This window comes from Sparus aurata, chromosome 3 (assembly GCF_900880675.1).
Source record: "Sparus aurata chromosome 3, fSpaAur1.1, whole genome shotgun sequence".
NCBI classification, from domain to species: domain Eukaryota; kingdom Metazoa; phylum Chordata; class Actinopteri; order Spariformes; family Sparidae; genus Sparus; species Sparus aurata.
Window position 1 is genome coordinate 6851541 of NC_044189.1, and position 15148 is coordinate 6866688.

Genomic DNA, 15148 nt, shown 5'->3' on the forward strand with positions numbered 1-15148 from the left:
ATTTCGGTGGATGGTATCTATAAGTAGGTAAAAAAGGGAACTGTTGGTCCTTGGCAGAGGTAAGAACTCACTGGGTACCATTCTAGTTAAATGTATTGTTTAGTCTATAAAAAGAGTCCAAGTATTCAAGGTGAAGTCTTTAACTTTCAGTCAAAAACAAAAACATATTGAATTAGCAAAGATACTGTAAAAATCGGCCATTTTATTCTTGGCAAATGTAGCAAAGTTTGATAAACTTAGTGGTTTATCAACACCATTTTAAATGTTGTGAGACAGTTAGGCAGAAAACAAAGCCATTTGTATTCCATAGTGGAGTACTTTCAAGTAGAAATCCTTGGTTCATGAACTTTAAAAAAAAAAAAACACACAACCGTGCCGTTAGCTCTGGGGGCATTGACACAGATCTGGTCTGACACAGAAACACAAAGGTACACAGAAAACTCAGAGGGAAGAAAAAGGAAAACACTCAAGAGAAATACATGCCGACACATTCTCAACATGAATCTATCATGAGAGGTTGCAGCTCGTGTCGTGTGAATGCAGTGAACAGGTAGAGAGAGAGAGTAAGTAGCGTATGAGAGATAAGAATCGAAGCCGACAGCTACTCCACCTTAAACAAATCGTGACCAAACTCTGGACAGTCAGTCACGGCCTCAAACCCATTCACACATGTTCTCGATCTCTGTCGCACAGCTATTCTTCGGATCATTAGTCTCCTGTGGCAGGTGACTGCAGATAAACACAGTCGGACACAATAGACAGCCCAGAAAAGTACACTTGTTTTTTCCATTTCAAAGGTAAAACCTGTCCCTGGGCCCCTCACTGAGGTTAAGGGTACAGAAGAGGAGATGTGAGTGGATACAGATGGCAGAGGGGCTGCTGCCCCATGGGTGGTCAGACAAAAAGACTCTTAAGGCGAACTCAAAGAGCCAGAATGCACACAACTGAACAATATCAGAGTCAACGGTGCTTTTTAAAGTTTCTGTTTCTGGAATCAAGAACTACACCAACTGGAAGATAAAACTTTCTGTTCCCCATATTTGACACTTAGGTTGAAATCCTTCCCATTAAAGATGGGTAAATAGTTTAAGTTTCAAGCTTCCACTACGGGCTTATGTAACACTTTGAATCACAAAAGTGACTTAATGTGTTTACACATAAGTTTGTGCATAAGCTTTTAGTATCCTATGTTTTATTACCAATTACATTTGCGGGGATTACATCTCTACACTGGCTTTAAAGTGGTTAAGAAGTTTAACCTCAATTGTAATTTAAGGGGTTAAAGGAGATCGTAGGTGATTCTAACCCAGCCTGACATCTACTGCTGCAAGGCTTCAGACGCAGCAGCTGTTGGAGGGGGGTACTGTGCCACATAATATCACCAGACCACAAGTAGCAGCAGGTGTGGCCAAGGCCAGAGTAACACTACTACACAAAAGACGGGGGGCAATAACTGAAGGAGAGAAAGGGATTTAGTGGAGAAAAGAAAAAAGGTTTAATGTTCCTTAATTCTATCCATGGCTTGGGTAGTGTTGCTTTGATACAGCTTTGGCTGCCCTCTATATACCAGTATAGAATTAATTACCATTATCTTGCCACATTAGCTTCTAAGACATTCACCTCAACTCACTGCATCTAAGCCAGTGAGTCGATGCAAGTGTCTGCCACCCATTCATGCTAAAACAAAGCACATTTGCATAGCAAGAAAAGGTAGATGAAGAGCAGGGGAGTGCTACAAAAGGTAAGAGTAATATATGTAGCAGCTGTTGGGAAAAAGTATTATTTCATAGTTTAGAGAGGGAGCCTAAGAGAATACTGGGGTCTGTAGACAGCGCTGAAGTCACAAAGGGCCTCACCTGAAATACATGCCCTTCATTATCCTTAGGATTAAAAGAAGGCAGCTATGGAACAACATGTATGTAAATAAATAGTTCACATTCTAACTGCTGAGAGAAAACACTGGACAGTGTGAGCTACTGAGGTGCCAACATTTCCCCCAAAACAAGATGCTGTTGCAGCTGTTGTGTGAAAGTGGAGCAAATGGCTCACAGAGCGGGCTGACTGTGAAGTGGGATGAGCTTTCAACTTCAATCATGAATGGATCTTTTTATTTTCTATACTTTTTTACTTATTCTTTCATTTCTATAATTTCGTTTTCGTGAGGACATAGACTCCAACTATCATTCCATTGTACAATCCTGTTTGTAAATTGATAATAAATTGAGTCTCGACTTTTGCGTTTGTGTCGTGTCAGTAATACAACATGTAAAGATGTGAAGTATATTCAAAGTATGATAAAAAATAAATACTTAAAAGGACAACTTGTCTCACGCCAGAAACAGAAGAGGAGCCAGGTTTATGCTACACTTGGCTAACTGTTGTGATAACAGCTGCTGAAGCGAAGCATCCCTGCCTGGTCCTGCATGTCACCTGATCCTTCAACAAACCTTCCCGCTGTTGTCTCCTCTCTTTTGAGTGAGTGTGTGTTCCTTGCACATGTCTGATTTCTTGCCCAGATCAGGTGTCCTTGGTGACAAAGAGCAGAGCCACGTCTGGCACACTGACCATGACCAACGCTAACATAAACAATTACATTTGACAATTAGCCAATGAAGCTAATTAAGAGCTTAGAGCAGACAGATAAATGTGTTGAAAGAGTGTTAAATGCGTTCAGGTAAATATCAGTCAGCAGTGTTTAAGCTACTATGAACAGAGGCAACCATTTGTCCTTCTACTGACCCACATCTTATCTGGACGCCATACAGAAGCTGAGTGTGTAAACAGACAGAAACACATATACATGGTGTGGACCTTCAAGTAAGCCGCAGAAAAGTGCAGAAAAGTAGTTCAGGAACAGCAGAAAATAAATGTCTATCTAAATGAATCTAAATGTTTTTCAGAGTGAATAAAGTTGTGTGAATGAGAATTTTAATTCAATTTTCAACTCAGATATATTAGATTTTAGACCAACAACTTCCTCGACATAAAACAGATTTTTAACACCAATAGAACTCTACTGACCATTCATTCCTTTAAACGGATTAAACTGTGAGACCAACTGCAATCACAGCACTTTAAATAAATATGAATCATGTAAGAGCAGAAGCTTCCTGAAGCCTCATTCACAAAAAAACACACAATTACCATTCCTGGACTCAAGCTTAGTAAAACATACCATACTATCCAGTTACACCAGTATCTGATGAGCAGGTATGACACCTTTCTAAAACCCAACCCATTGTTTGCTGATTCACAGCATTGGTGAGCAATCCCCACGTGCAATATGTCACTTTACTGGCATCACTCTTCAATCGTCCAAACAGAGATAACAAAAGATAAGATCCTGAGCATTATACAGCCATGATAGCCTCTAGAGCAGTATGAGTGCCTGAAAACACCTATAAAAGTATCTTGTTGACGTCTTCATACTCATTACAGGATGATTAACTGATTGTAAATGACAGGTGACAAGGTTGAAGTGGGCACCGACCTCTTTTCTCCTCCAGATCCTGGAGGAACTGCCTGTAGGCAGCCGTGGAGCTCATCCCTCCCTCCCAGAGAAAAGAGAAAGAGATAGGGGGGACGGAGAAATGACAAAAAGACAGAAATAATTGAAAGAAGAAGTGGGTAAGTACAGGAAGCTGGTGAGAAATGGTGGCAAAGAGGAGGGGAAAGGTGATCTTAACACCTCGAGGAAACGAATAATGAGAGGTGTTAAGAAAAGGTGAGTGAAAACAGAACAGAAGAGGAGTAAAGAATGGAGGAGGAGGGAGAGTCTGGAGGCGGCAGTTGATCTGTGTGGACCGCAGGATCCTGGCTGTCAAAGAAGGGCCATCCTTAATCACGTAGATAATCCCTCATCTCTTACTCGCTTCTTTTCTTCTTCTACCAGTTTCGTCTTCTCTCTGCCGAGTGTGTGCGTGTTGCTGGTTGCGGTGGCTACGAGTGTGTTAGCAGCTCTAAGCCGGATAGAGGAACTGGACTTTGACCACAAGGCGGGTGATGTCACTGCCAGAGCCAGAAACATGTGTTTCACTTGCGTCTAGAGCGACTGTGTGTGTGTGTGAGTGTGAGAAGGAAATTAGAAAAAAAAAGGGGGCGTGTTTATATTACTCAGCTCCATGTGCTTTTTTTTCACAGCAGCGTGGTATGTTGAAGCTGGATTTTATGCATGAGTGTTTGACTGTCACACATTTGTCATTCAGCCAGCCTCGCATTGTCTTCGTGTGTGTGTGTGTGTGTGTGTGTGTGTGTGTGTGTGTGTGTGTGTGTGTGTGTGTGTGTGAGACTGTCAGCTGCCTGTTGGATCAGCATGCTGGAGCAGATTACAGAGTAGCAGACGTGAAGAGGGCTCTCTAACACCCACTTTCTTCTTTATTTCTAATTTTACTTCACAGTCTGGCTCTCCCTATCATTGCAGTCATGTCAATCTACTGATGTCAATATTTGAGCTGGCAGTACGCCTCTGCACTTGTCTGTCACTACGCCAAACTGTCTCTACTGTAAGTTTGGAGAATAGAGCCATCATGAGCCTGCTGTACATATCAGAATAAAACTACTACTTTTCTCCCTCTTTCTATCAATGTCTTATCAGCTCTGTCCTTCCTCTTCTATTCTACCTCATGAGAAGGTAAACACCACACAGTAAATAATTACCTGGGTTTTAACATGTAATAGAAACAAACACACACACACACAGACACACAGACACGCACGCAGCAGCAAACAGGGCAGATTAGGCCGGATGAGGTCTAGTGCCATGGCAACCAGCAGGTTGACTGTAAATACTTGTAATAGTTTCCTTGACTTCAGCACCTCAGGACCACGTGTAAGAAATATAAGTGTATGTTATGGCAGAAATGCAGTGGCATTGAACATCTCTCTCCACATAACATCTGTATTTACATCAGGAATACAATGATGGTGAAAGGATCTGGAGATGTAAAGTGATGACTGCTCAAGTTCACATAAGGAAACTGTGGCTAAAAGCTGAGAGAGAAAAAGAAGAAACTAGAAATAGAAGGAAATCAACAAAAATAGTACTGAAACAATTTGCCAATTGTGCTGACAAATCACAATTAATAAATCATGCTGGATAAAAGTAGAAGTAATCATTTACCATTATACATTTTGCAGGTTGGAGCTCAAATGCTGTTGCTTGCATGAACATTTTTCTTCATTGTTCCCTGTTAAATAAAACAACATGGCTGTGGTTTCACGGCTGCTGGTCGGACTACATCAAACAATCCAAACAATCATGCACTTCATTCTCTTTTGCATCCAACTGCAGTGCGACGTACAACAAGAAGTGATTAAAATAGATCTGAAATGCTCTATAAATGCCAACCCTGACAGGAATCGAATGTTTTTTAATAGAAGGTCCTTCTCTCACTCTCAGATGCAACAAACACACTTTTACACCCAAACACAACCTGTCACACATCCAAACATTTCTCAGTATTGGACACAAACCTAGAAAATCTGGCCGAGAATCTGATTGGTTTCTAACAGTTGTGCAATCAGAAGAGCCCAAAGCATTTCTGTTTAACTATAGAGTAATTACTGATCAATAGGAAGACAGATACACAAAGTGTGTGTGTGTGTGTGTGTGTGTGTGTGTGTGTGTGTTTTCCAGGGGGATTTGAGATGACCTCAGATAATAGTCTGACCCACAAAGTTCAAAGGGCGAAAGCTGCTAATTTGCCTCCATTAGTTTGTTTCCTCACTCATCAATGACATTGTAGAGGAAGGAAAAGCACCCAGGGGGATATGAACCGACACAAATGGACACACAAGAATATTAAAGTTAACATTAAAGTTTTTCTCATTAAATACTTCCAAAGCACGAAAATACATGAAAACAGACTCCATAAAAACTACATGTATGCAAAATCTTCCACAACAGATGAAAACACCCACACACCTCTCAGAAAGCCTGAGCTGACAAAGACGCGGTGCAGTTCAAAGCCACCATGCTCCATTCAAAAACTCTTTTTGAGTTGAGAAATCCTGACGGAAAAAAAAAGTTGAAAACTGTTCAGCGATCCTGAACGCTCCCCTGGGAGTCTCCTCTTTCACATGACCCTGTCAACAGCAGCCTGCTTCATCAAAGGCAACCCTGGACACACTGCACACACACAGAGAAACACTGATTCACACACACCCTTGCTCAGGCAGTCACACACACTGGGCCGGAGGATGATGGTGGTGTGACTGGTAACCATAGTGACAGGACAGCAGCTAGCTGCCGGTGTGTTTTTTCACCTTTTATACACGTTCCTCTGCATGAAAAGAGCCAGGGCCTAGCAACACACTGTAAACTGGTCCAGAGGTGTTAAAAGTTAACTTTACAACAACTTTACCTAAACAGAGTGGTAGTACACCAGCAAATATTTGACTGAGAAACAAAAAGCAGCAAGTGTGTGGAGAAAGCAAACATCCAAACAGAAAAAACACAACATCAGAGTAAACTCCTGTTGTCCATGTGGATCATCATCACAGCCAACAGGTCTCCTCTGCACTTTACTTAAGAGGCCAGAAATTCTTGGCCACTAAATACAGGTTTAGATCCGTGGATAAAAAGGGAACAATAGAAGCTGGGAAACTGATTTTTCCAGGAGAAATAAAGGAGGAACCATGGCACCCTCAGGTCACACAGCCACTTGTTTCAGTGAATAGTAACAAAGTGAGAGGCAGAAAAGGATGTATTTACCTTTGTTGGAGGACGTCAGCAGAAGCAGCAGCAGCAACATGGAAGAAAAAACAGAAAAAGACCGCCTGGTTAGATTGATGATCTTTCAAAAACATAGCATGAGCCCCATAGTCAGTGTTATATCACAGTTAAATATAAACTTTTATGTTACTTCAAAAAAGTAAATTCAAGTTCCACTTTTCACAGCTTTTGCATGAGGTTTCACCCACATCTTACACAACAAAAGTGCATGTAACACAGCACTTTTTGGGGCAACACATGCCAAACACATATAAGCAGTGAACGGAAACTGGTGACAGGATTTTGACTAAACAGAAGTGTTACAGAGTATCACTGCACTCAGCCTCAGTTACTTTTCACCGTTTAGTATTCAGTCACTTTGTGCTATAGGAGAAACTCTGAGGAGTTGGGGTGTAGGGAGTCTTACAGAACCTGATTGGACATTGATTGTTTTGTGTGTGTTCACTGATGTGTATCTGTGTTAGTTCATCTGATGCTGAGCGTGTCAATTGTAGGAGGGTTTTTTTTTTTTTTTGCACAAAGTGTGTTTGAGTCAATGTGTGTCAATATGTGTGTGCTTCAGCATTGGTTTTTCCTATGCATGTATGCAGTTAGTGTGTGTGTTTGTATGTGCGATACACATTCTCTAAAATGCCAACCAGCTTTTGTTTCAGCAGCTGAAGTGAAACCAAGTGCGGCTTTAATCAGAGCTGGTGATCAGTCAACTCAGACAGGAGGCTGATGTGGCACACGCAAACACACGACCACACACGCACGCACGCACGCCAAATGCTGCAAGCCATTTCAGTTCGTAAGATGCCACATCTATGCTTCAGTGTGTCAAATCAGTGTGCTTTTTTTTTTTGCATACACAAGCAAATGTTTTAGTATTCAGATTGTGAACAGTTTCAGCGGGTTTGGCATTATAAAGTAGCACCTGTAGAAATGTAATTTATACCATCTTATTTAGAAGAAAATTTCTCAATAATCAGACATAACCGGTCAAAAAGATCAGTCCTGATTATTACTCACGTAAAAGGAAAATATGGAGGTGACTAAGTGATCAATAAGTAATGAATGATTACTACTCCCAAAAGGCTTTTTTCAGGATATGTTCATCTTTCTACTTATTGGTTGATTTTGCTCCATGCTCCTCCTCCCATCATTTTCACATTAATGATAACAGATAATGCTGTGGCACTTTCTCTTCCAACATGTTTCTGAGTCTGCAGTCTGCGCTTTCTTTCTGTCTAGATCAGGAGGAACTGCGGCAGTGTTCCCCCATCTTTTGATGTGTTTCAGAGCAACACAAATTGCCTCTCTGGGGGAAGTGACGTCCAAAGTGTGGATTTGGAGAGGAGACAAGAGAAGAAACAAAAAAATCAACTGCCATGTTGGAAGGAAGGATAAACACACAGTGTGATGTGTTAGAGGGTGAGGAGGTGAAACAACTTTGGGCCTCTGATAGCTGGGAGTGTACAGAGACACACATGAAACAAAGGAGTATTCATCGAGTGAAACCACAGAGAAGCGAGCTGCTCCAAATACTGTCACGAGAGAGAAAGACAGAGAGAGACAGAGAAAGAGAAAGTGAGCTTTAGTGAGTGAGAAATTAGGGAGTGAGAGACATACGCAATTTTTAAGTCTGGAGGTGAGGATATTATATATACCAACAGAACTAGCCAGTGATTTCTTTTGCTCTATATATCTCATGTTTTCAGAAAATTGAGGGGGGAGGGAGGAAAAAAGGCAGCAGATTTCTGAAGATGCATGTAGGTCAATTGGAGCAGACATAGTGTGTACAGGAGGAAGAGTTTGACCTCTTAAAATGCACAGAGAAAAGACAGCAGCTACGAATGACTTTACACAAAACATAATGTGGAGTTCATCTACTTAAATCAGACCTGAAAGCTACAAGGAAGCCAAAGCTAAACCAGGGTCCTCAATCATAAATATCAAAACCTTTTTAAAACAAAAGTACTGGCAATAAAGGTATATTCAAAAGGAAAATGGGCAGTGTGAGTACAGTACAGCTGGAATTTAAAGGATAAGGAAGACAGAATTTGTGTCTTGTCTGCTTTATGTATATCTGTATGAAGGAGAGGCTGAGACTCAGAGGATTATAGAGGATATACTGTGTACAGTTGTGTTTGATTAAAACAAGAATATGGGAGTAGGTGTACATTTCACGTATGAAATGAGTATCTATGCTAGTGTTTGTGTCAACCTGCCGAGGGAGTACAGATGGAAAACAGCGAGTACAAAGTAATCTCCTCTCTTTCCTTGAGATGAGATGATCCCTGACAAATATTTAAAGTGTGGATTTAAAAATCTGTGACACATTCAATGACAGCAGAAAGGTGAGGCGGACCGAACACAACACACCATTGCATACACCCACAAACACACACATACTTAGCGGTTCCTCTGCAAGCCTTTTAAACTACAATCTTTTGAGGGCAATTTAGACAAGAACCTCTGGTCCATTCATGTATGAACTGGCTCCTTTGCTGACTCTCCTCCCCTCGCTCTTTCTGTGTGTGCGAGTGTGTTCCAAGCCGTGTCACCTGATTTTTCAAATCATAACAGGCAGAAGATGAAAGTTATTCCCAGCCTTTGTTTCACCATGCGTAGCATTTCTGACCAAAAACTACAATACCGTCTTATTAAATTCAGATTATTCTGACATCACCGTCTCTATCTATTTCTGGGACCGACAGCTTACATAATATTGCCTGTGTGAATGTCGTAAATCTCTACTCATTTGCTGCTGCAATACCAATTTCTTAGGTTTGTATGAAGCCCTGCTATGAGAGAAGCTGTTGGATATAAATATTCATGCTCTCGTGGTTTGCTGCACAAAAAGCGTCCCCGCTATTTTGACGCAGAAGAACACATCAGTTCCTTGCTGCATCACAGATTCTTAGATCCCACGTATTTCACACATCTGTGGGGCAAATTTCATTCTTGATTCTCCTCAAAAAATATTTCGAGGACAGGGTGATGAGAACAAATGACAAGAAAGGAGCAGAACGTAAAAAGACTGGGGGGGGAACTGTGAGAAAGAAAGGATTTGTTTTTCAATTTAGTCTGCATCTGTGAAAGTTCTTTCTTGGGGGAGTAAATTAGGCAAAGAGACGGGGATGAGCAGACGAAACTGTAGTGATAAAACAAAGAAAGAGAGTGTGGGGGATAAGTAACTGAGGACCCTGTGACGGATGGAAAGATAGATATGAGAAAGCCAGGTGATGCAAAGAGAAGGAAAAAAAAGTAAGTGAGGAAAAACAGGCAGCCAGACCCAAACACACACACACACACACACACACACACACACACACACACACACACGGGAGGTAAACACTGAGATTAACTCTCACAATGGTAAGGAGGGGTCATAAGGGAGGAATGCAGCCTTCTTCCCTGTGACAGTCTGCATGGTTTGTGTGTAATCGTGGGTTAACAGTTCAGTTCAAAACAGCAGTTTGCCCCTTTTAACATGGTATACATACATAAAAGTGACATATTTAAAAATGCACTGATATGTCTGGTATTTTCTCAAATTTTACGCACTGAACAGACCTAGTCTAGAGAAACAGATCTGATGATGCCCTCAAATTACTCAATCATTTGTAATGTTACTAGATATGAAGTCCGAAATTACACAATAAGCAAATACACGCAGCCACTAATTCAGATGAATCTATGCTAAGTATGTTTGTGTGCATCTGAAACTCTACACACAGTTTTTCTTAAATGTGCTCGAACCTTGCATTGACGGGTAGGGTCAAAACACACGCCCACGCCCACACACATACACACACATGCAAGGCAAGGATGGGCTGGAGCATGATAACCCAGACATCCAGCACAGGCCTCAACAAGTCCACCCACAAACCATTATATGAGCCCCGACATGGGAGCAGCTGCAGGCTTGAACAAATCTATGTTTTAGTGATGAACTGTGACGTTTTCAATGGGACTAAATGTCTGCTGCTCCTACATGTCATGGTGTGAAATTCCCATATTGCTCCTCTGAGTTGTCTGAATTTATTTAATCACTCAGAATAATCAGTATTGACTCTTTACTGTGTTAACCCGCCCAATGCGCCTCTAAATACAGCCCAGAGGAAGGGGAAAATCTGATGGAGGAACATTTTGTGCATGGCCAATTACCTGCAGTCAAAGGTTTCCGTCATTTCTATGTAGCCATTAACTGAGGCTGGCAGCTTGCCGCTGTTGTTTCTTTTTAACAATGACAGTGGAGACCGGAAGGGAGAGTGGAAGAAAGCAGGATGCAATATTTGGCCACTGGAAGGGTTAATGTTAGTGATCCTCATTTGTTCTGTTTCCAGCACCTAACCCTAACAGAACAAAAGACTACCTGGCATGAGTAGCAAGCCAAAATGGCTGATTAACTGATTAAGAGGAGAGCGTCACAGAGAGCGTTCACAAACATGTTTCAGGACAAACCACAAAACAAAAGGGCTGTGGAAATATACTCCACAAGGTAATCAAACTGACCACAGACAGAGAGAGGATGCTGCTTCAGAGCCAGAGTATTGCATTTTGAATTAATCAACTTTATCGGCAATCGGAATATTGGCCCCAATAATCAGTCAATCATTAAAAATGCTCGGTTTTATTTCTAAAGCTGCTTCCTTCTAATAATATAATTTTGATATATGCTAACTTATGTATATGTATTATGTAAGTTTGTAATAACAGCGCTGTAATATTGTTGTAGTGTTAGCTGTGTGTGATGCAGCTGTGCAGACAGGCAGACCAGAGGTGGGCGGCAGAGTAGAGTTGGTTCTATAATAAATCTGGTGAAAAGCACACACATACACATGTGGGTCTGAGAGAAGAGAAGGTGGGTGTAAGTTAAAATGGAGTTGATAATATGGATGAGAGACGGAGAGAGTGGGAATGAATGAGTGGGCAGGTTGAGTGGGAGGGAAAAGCAATGACAGAGAGAGATGCCGTCAGAACGATGGAGCGAATGAGAGAGAAGCTAATGGAGGGCAAAAGAAAGAAAATAAAGACAGAAAGAAAATATGCAATAAATAAAAGTCAGAGTTATACCGACATGTTGAATGTAAGTGAATAATTGCAACCTGGTTAGAGACTGGAGAGAAATTATCCCTCACTGTTTTGTCCTGCATAGTACTTGTAGTGCAAATACATATAGTTGGAATCATAGCTTACTCTGGTCACAAGTTTCAACACCTGTCTGATCTACATAGTTGAAGTGCCCCACTATAGATTGAATTTCACAGTTGTTTGAGAGACATGGAGACAGACGGGACAAACTTATCCTTCACTCACACACTTTAACACAGTCGGATCTAGATATAGTGGTAGGCCTGCGTGAGTCATATAACTGATAATAACATTTTGCCAACAGTACACAGCTACCTTCACAATGTCAGATTCTCTTACCGATAAGCGATAATAGAGAACTTTATGTTACCAATACGAGATCACTATCGCCGTTGCAAAACACGTGTGGATGCACACAGTGAGATATCCTGAGCTAAATAAGAACCAAATTGCACTTGAATACATGAACTTAAGCAGATCCTCTTATCTAACGCACACTGCAGAAACACTTGTATTCCCCCAGTGGGAGATAAACTTCCTACTGAGGCTTTTCAGACTCCAGGCACCACTAAGACGCTGATCGGTCAAATTTTTTATTTTTTTTTACCACGTGTGAAAAAGCTTCATCTTTTTGTACATTAAAGCATTGCTATAAGCTACATTATGTTGTCAATTAATCCACACTGGACCATAATATGGTGAGAGGAAGCTGTCGTTGCTCAGAGGTCATGTGCATTAGTGGATAAGAGGATGATTGCGACAGTAAGCGAGAGACATATGTGTTTTCAATGGGGCCCTCAAGTCCAATAAGTTGAAAGACTAACCTGCCTCTAAAGACACTCTTGTCTCAGGGAGATCCCGAGCTGTGAGAGCAGAGTGTTATTAAATATTCATATTTATGAGAGACAGGACCGACCTCAAAGAAGCATGGTCAGCACAAAATGATCGACGAGGGGAATCATGATGTACGCTCTCATGTTAAATTATGTGAGGTCATCCTGAAGAAAAAAAAGGCAGCTGCTATTTCAATGCAAACTAAGGAAGAAATCAACGTTCAAAGGAAAACACATCAACACATAAAGAATTCCCCCTCGCCCTGCTGTGGTAAAGAAATAGGGAAACAGTAAAAAAAACAGTTTCAGTGTTTCTCTGAAACCATCACTGATGTAGTAACTCTTACTCTAATGTAAGTGACTCGGAAAATCCCACCAAATCCCATCATCTTCAATAATAAGACAAAACATTTTATCAACAACAAGTTATGATTTCATACCATGTACTATTTGATTTTGAAAGATGTTTAATTCACAGGCTATAAGGGCTGAAGAAGATCTATGATGAGGTGTCTCAACCTTTGTGGTTGTCACAGACTATTATCTAGGATTTGTACAGCCAATGTCAGTGATCAGTCAAAGTGAACGCACCTTGTTAGGGCCCTAAAAATGATTTTGGTTTTTACAGTGTTAGGTGTTATTATTTACTGTAGGAGGGTTTAGAAGGAACAAAGTACTCTTGAGATAATGGACTGAGTGGAGTTGTGCAGACACATTGCCAGAAGTAAATGGAAGACTTGGAAGAGCTTGTACGAACACAACTGTAGTTATTCATCAGTTATAATCAAAGGAACCACTAAAGAGATATAAAGTGCACTTTAAACAGTAGCAGGAAGGAGCTGCTGAAAAGTATAAACACACTCTGAAAAATGACAAAGAAAAACAGAGGCTGACTTCATATTTCTGAACTAAAACTGACGCGACATGATGCTGAAGACATGATCAGCTTTTACGAAAATTGCTTAATGAATGCCCAAAAGAAACTGGTCAAGCTTAAATGGGATTTCTGCGACATGAATACACTCACAGAGCCCGTCAGCTAGTGGTCAGCTGGAAGCCCTTCATTTCATTAGTGAGTGTAATTAATAACCACTCATTTAAAGGCCTTACTAAGCAGCTGGAGGGATAGAAGGGAGGAAGAGGAGAGGCAGAGAAGACACAAGGATTAGAGAGTGGGAGAGAAGAGAAGGGATGGAGGGAAGCGAGATAAAATTAGCAACCACATCAGCAATACTCATGAAATGAAACAGATTCTGTAAAGCAATTTGTTGCAGCTTCTTGACATTGTGCTTTACTTTTTACCCCCTTTCCTCTCTTCATCTGTCACATGAAATGTATAATACAATTGGTCTCTCGTTCCAGAAGCCATCATTTGATTTGGGAAATTAGAGCAGTCACGCCCAGGAAAGAAAGCGAACATTTATCTTGTACTGGCCGACATTCAACATTTTCACTATTCCACTGCCAAATGCAGGACTTCCTCACAACAGAGGATTCTCGAAAGATGACAAAGACTCTAAGAAGATTGGATTACCAGCCACCAAGAGATATGTGTCCATACTTGGTTGGTAGTTACCTCCCACCCTGATCACACCCTGCAGTAGAGTATAAGTTCAGTGCACAATGGTGTTGGCATTTCTTCGTTGAATTTGGAAGTCCCCTCTGTCAGTTGGTACATTAAGAAGCAGCTATTTCCAGAGTGTGAGCAAGAAGAAACTGTGTCACTTGCTCAGTCTGAATTCACAGAAGTGGCAACATGGTGACACTAATCCAACACTTGCTCTTTTTGACACTGACTAAATAAGTTTATTTATGTCTCAGTCTCGGTCTCTTTGTTTCTGTTCAATAAAAATAACTCCAATAATACACTTGATAATTTATGAAAAGATCTCCATTTCTGTTTCAGATCCTCTTCATGCATGGTGAGTATCAGCAGTCGTCCACACCCTGCAGTGTGACAGCAGTCAGTCATAACGCACAAAATTCAAATACCGATATGACTGCACCCAGCAGACCCCCGACACACCCTGTGACCACAAACAGCTGGGGAATACAGGAGGGTGGGAGGATGTCAGCAGAGCAGAGGGCGTCAACAGTCAGCCAGTTTGAGTGTGCATGCAAGTATTGGAATTCGGAGGACTTTAAGAGCCAGAAAATTGTTGTCAGATAACTTCACACACTCCAGATTTACGTGAAATTATGTGAAAATGCACACTTGCTGCTGCTCAGGGGACCGTTTCGAATTTCATTTGAGGTTCATCAGTTCCTGTGGTTGGAGATATCAGTGACATGTTTTCCTGAACTGTAAAAGGGTGAATCATCTCTGACTAAAGGCTGCTGGAAGTGCACACACATTTCCTAATGTAAGCAGATCAGATGCTGGCTGTCATTTCTTATTTTGGTCAAATGGAGAAAAGAGAATTAGCGGAGGTGTAAATGAGCAGATGTATGTTTGGAAGCAGAAAGATTTGGTAGGGAAAGTCCCGGCAGGAATATCGCACAC

At 41.2% G+C, this 15148-nt stretch overlaps 1 protein-coding gene across 9 annotated transcripts in view; it reads right to left on the minus strand.

Moving 5' to 3' along the window:
• Positions 1 to 15148, minus strand: part of macf1a (microtubule actin crosslinking factor 1a) — a 230812-nt gene that overhangs the window by 163702 nt on the left and 51962 nt on the right. The window contains exon 1 of one of the 9 annotated variants that reach the window (XM_030411321.1): positions 3491 to 3560. The exons of the other annotated variants lie outside the window; for them this stretch is intronic. Within the exon in view, the coding sequence (XP_030267181.1) occupies positions 3491 to 3545 (55 nt within the window). The 5' untranslated portion in view covers positions 3546 to 3560. Of the gene's footprint in view, positions 1 to 3490; positions 3561 to 15148 lie in introns of those variants that run through there. 9 annotated transcript variants of the gene reach the window in all.